This window comes from Cyprinodon variegatus, unplaced genomic scaffold (assembly GCF_000732505.1).
Source record: "Cyprinodon variegatus isolate N-32 unplaced genomic scaffold, C_variegatus-1.0 Scaffold822, whole genome shotgun sequence".
NCBI lineage: Eukaryota > Metazoa > Chordata > Actinopteri > Cyprinodontiformes > Cyprinodontidae > Cyprinodon > Cyprinodon variegatus.
The window spans coordinates 80,716-84,747 of NW_015151275.1; the positions used below are offsets into that span (position 1 = coordinate 80,716).

Consider the following 4,032-nt stretch of genomic DNA (forward strand, 5'->3'; position numbering starts at 1 on the left):
TTCAAGACTCATCCTATCTTTGTGAAGCGGGATTTTCTGCGGTTACAGCGACCAAAACAAAGCTACGGAGCAGACTGGACATCAGGAGCACACTTCATGTGTTATTTTCTCCAATTATGCCTAGATGGGACCGGCTTGTTGTTTTATTTTTATGCTGTTTGTATTTGATTTTATGCTAGTCGTATCATTTTACTTGATCATATTTACCCCCCTCGGCCAGTCCTTGAAAATATTGTCTGACATATAGCGGTCCGTGGTGCAAAAAAGGTTGGGGACCGCTGGCCTAGACAGTGAATGCTGACACACCGCTGAGCTTTAATGGATTCATTCTTGAAGAACTGCCTCTCTGCCTCTATATTGTTTTGTTTTATGTTGGTGTTTTTACAACAGTCTGGCTGACGTTGTAGACCTAGTATGTGTCAGTGGGTGTCTGGCTGCTTCGTGCACGTTTGGACGTTACACAGCAGCAGTGACTGAGGCGTCCATGTTAATAACCAAAGCCAGTAAAACCGCATTATAGAAGTCTTGGTGATGGTTGTCATGTGATGCTGGAAGATCAATCGGTTAATCAACAATGTGTGTTAGTATTGTGTTTCATATTTGAGATGCAAACGTTTGACTGTGCTTTTATGTTTTTGGGGGTGGGGGTGGCTGGGGCCGGTGTAGATGAAAAAATGACAGGGCCAAAAATCGTTCCCAGTCTGATCCTGACAATAACAGATTACTTTAGGCTCAGCTCAGAGTTTAAAGTATTCAGATTCACTTCTCACCTGGTCAGTCACTGTAAATATGATCCTGTTCTTTCTTTATGGCATCACAACTACTTCAAAAATGGGATTTTACTACACTGCTGAAAAACGGCTCTGTCCATTAAATGAAAAATGCTCCTTCCCCAAGTTTAGTTTTATTGGTGCAGTTAAAGGCTCACACTTAATCTAAGCTTTTCTTTTTTTAAAAGAAGGGATAGAAAGACTTTCAAATTCTTTTCAATTAATAAAATGTAAATGGTGGTGATGCAATGATAGATAGCTACTGAAGCTATTAGAAGACAGAGAGAGAGAAATGTTCTTATAGATTGGCCATAATAAGGTCTCTGTAGAACAGAGTTCCTTTGCTTTTCCAAGGAGTGAGAATTAGGATGACTGAACAGATCACAGAGCGGCGTGAGCGTCTCGCTTCCTTCCAGAGATTCACAGTTAGACCTGCTGATATAGTTTTTCTCTTTTCTCTACAGATTGAACAGGAACGCATCGATAAAATCTGGCCCAAACTGCGCGTTTTGGCTCGATCCTCTCCGACAGACAAGCACACACTGGTTAAAGGTGAGACTCCAGGGTTTCTCACTAAAATGCACAAGATTCAGTTAAACACAAGCATAGTGAGCCATTTTTCCACCCGCCTCCGTGTGTCCAGGCATCATTGACAGCCTTGCTGTGGAACAGAGGCAGGTTGTTGCAGTAACAGGAGACGGGACTAACGACGGACCCGCTTTGAAGAAGGCTGACGTGGGCTTTGCTATGGTAAGCTCAGGGCATATTATTAACACTAACAAACATTTCTGCTGGTTCAAGTTGCTCTTTGTAATTGTGGTTGAAATGTGAAGTATAACAGGAGAATGATGGCAGTCATTTTATCTTCACGTCTTTCTAGTTCTAACTCAAATCATTTTTTATTGGTTTCAAAGTCAGTTTATTCAAAGCAGAGTGAGAGAAGACAACAGCTCTCCTTTTTCTTAAGCTCATTTTCCTAATTATGTGAAAAAAGCAATCCACAAACTATACAAATTAAGTCATATGATATATATATCTAGTATAGATATAGATATACAGTGTATATCTATATATATACAGTGTATATATATATATATATATATATATATATATATATATAAATATATATACAGTTCTGCTCACCATTATTGGTGCCCCTTCATGTTTTGCAGAGTTGAGTGAATATCTTCAGAAATTAATGGAAATGTTCAAAAGTTATATCAGCATGATCTTTCAATTTAAGGTCCAAAATAATTGAACAGGTACCATTCAACACAAATATTTTAATTCCAAAGGAAAAAACAGAAAACCAGCATGTGCACTATTATTGACACCCCTCTCTAATATTTGGTTGCACAGCCTTCGGCAGCAATGACAGCCTCCAAACGTTTCTTATATTCATCTAGAAGCTTCTTGCATTTCTCGGGTGGCATTTTCTCCCACTCTTCTTTTGCAATCTGCTCAAGCTCTTGTACATTTGCAGGGTTCCTTTCTCCAATGGCAGATTTCAGCTCTACCCAAATATTTTCAATTGGATTGAGATCAAGACTCATTGCTGGCCATTGCTGGGACACTCTGGATGATGGCTCGCGTCATCCAGAGTGTCCCCAGTGCTGCAGCTCCGGAGGAGTTGCAGGAAGTCGATCCTGATCAGGGATACAGATCAGGCAGGAACAGAACAGGTGGCAGGATCCAGACTTCCAGGCAAAAATAAGCTTCCAGACAGGTTCAGAGTCTGACAGAGTTCTGAAGCGTGGCCAGACGGTCACGCACAGCAGCTGACAGGATCAGGTGCAGATGAGCAGGCTCAGTGGAAGAGGGTAGCCGAGACAGGACGTGGAACCAAAAGTTGATGCAGGACTTTAAGCTGGTCTCCTCCCTGGAGCCAGGCTTACTGGATAAAAATCTAACCTCCCCACATAATGAGCCAAAAGCCCAGAGGACTCCGCAGGGGAGGAACAGTGGACGATCAGGAGACGAGACAAACACAAAAACCTCTTTCCACTGGCTGCTAGGATCCAGGACATGAACCAAGGAAATAAAACTGAACAGACAGACTGACAGAAAACAAATAATCTGGCCCCCGAATGCTCAGGCTGATCAGAATATAACCCTGAAGAAACAGGTGACAGGAATAAATTATAATTGAGGCAGGGAGGGAAAACGACAGGTGAAAGGAATTACTAATTAAGGAGAGCAAACAGGCCAGATTATGACAGGAGGACCCAGGATCTTCGCCTCAAACCAGGTTTTCTTACTCTGGGCAAGACATTTCACTCTAGAATTTCTTGATAATCTTCTGATTTCATGATGCCTGTGATACGGTCAAGGCCTCCAGTACCAGATGCTGCAAAGAAGCCCCACAGCATTATGGATCCTCCACCATGCTTGAGTGTTGGTACGGTGTTCTTTTCTTTAAAGGCTTCATTGCGCCGTCTGTAAACATACTGTTGGTGTGAATTACCAAAAAGCTCCACTTTTGTTTCATCTGTCCATAAAATGTTGTCCCAGAAGGCTTAAGGTTTGTCCAGGTTCTCTTTTACAAAGACCAGTCGTTCTTTTTTATGTCTTTTCTTTAGCAATATGGTCTTCCTTGGCCTCCGCCCATAAAGCCCCACTTGGTTTAGTGTGCGGCGTATGGTGCGTGCTGAAACGATCACAGCAGACTGCTCTAGGTTGGTCTTTAGGTCTTTAGATGTTTGATGTGGTGTTTTTTTCCAGCATTCGCACCAACCGTCGAAGACTTCTGTCATCAAATTTTCTCTTCCCGCCACATCCAGGGAGGTTCTTGACAATTCCATGCCTGGAAAACTTCTTAATAACATAACGTACCGTTAAAACAGGGATACCAAGGTCTTTGGAGACGGCTTTATACCCTTTGGAGTTCTTTTGCTTACAAATAATAGCATTTCTGGTGTCCTCAGACAGCTCCTTTGTCTTTACCATTGTCACATGTGAAGATGGACTAACAGGTGCCTTTTAAAGCACCGACATCATTTATTGGTTAATTCATGTCACATGTGTGGAGGCAGTTCATCACAAGTGATCTTCATTTGTGATTTGCAACAGGTGAGCCGAAGTAGGTTTTGATACTGATTTGCAGCAAAGAGTGCCAATACCATTGATATGGTAAACATTTTTCTTTGTTTTCCTCATAATGATGACCTTTTTAAATGTTTATATTATCATTTGCTGTTTTGCATCAAGCACAAGCTATCAGCAGTAAAATGTTTTTTCAAAAAAAATAAATAAATAAATAAAT

General features: G+C 41.4%; 1 protein-coding gene across 4 annotated transcripts in view; it reads left to right on the top strand.

Moving 5' to 3' along the window:
- atp2b3 (ATPase, Ca++ transporting, plasma membrane 3) overlaps positions 1-4,032 on the top strand; it is a 115,024-nt gene that overhangs the window by 71,085 nt on the left and 39,907 nt on the right. For all 4 annotated transcript variants that reach the window (XM_015396823.1, XM_015396819.1, XM_015396820.1 and 1 more), the window contains exons 18-19: positions 1,235-1,322; positions 1,414-1,520. In XM_015396823.1, the coding sequence (XP_015252309.1) occupies positions 1,235-1,322; positions 1,414-1,520 (195 nt within the window). The remainder of the gene's footprint in view (positions 1-1,234; positions 1,323-1,413; positions 1,521-4,032) is intronic.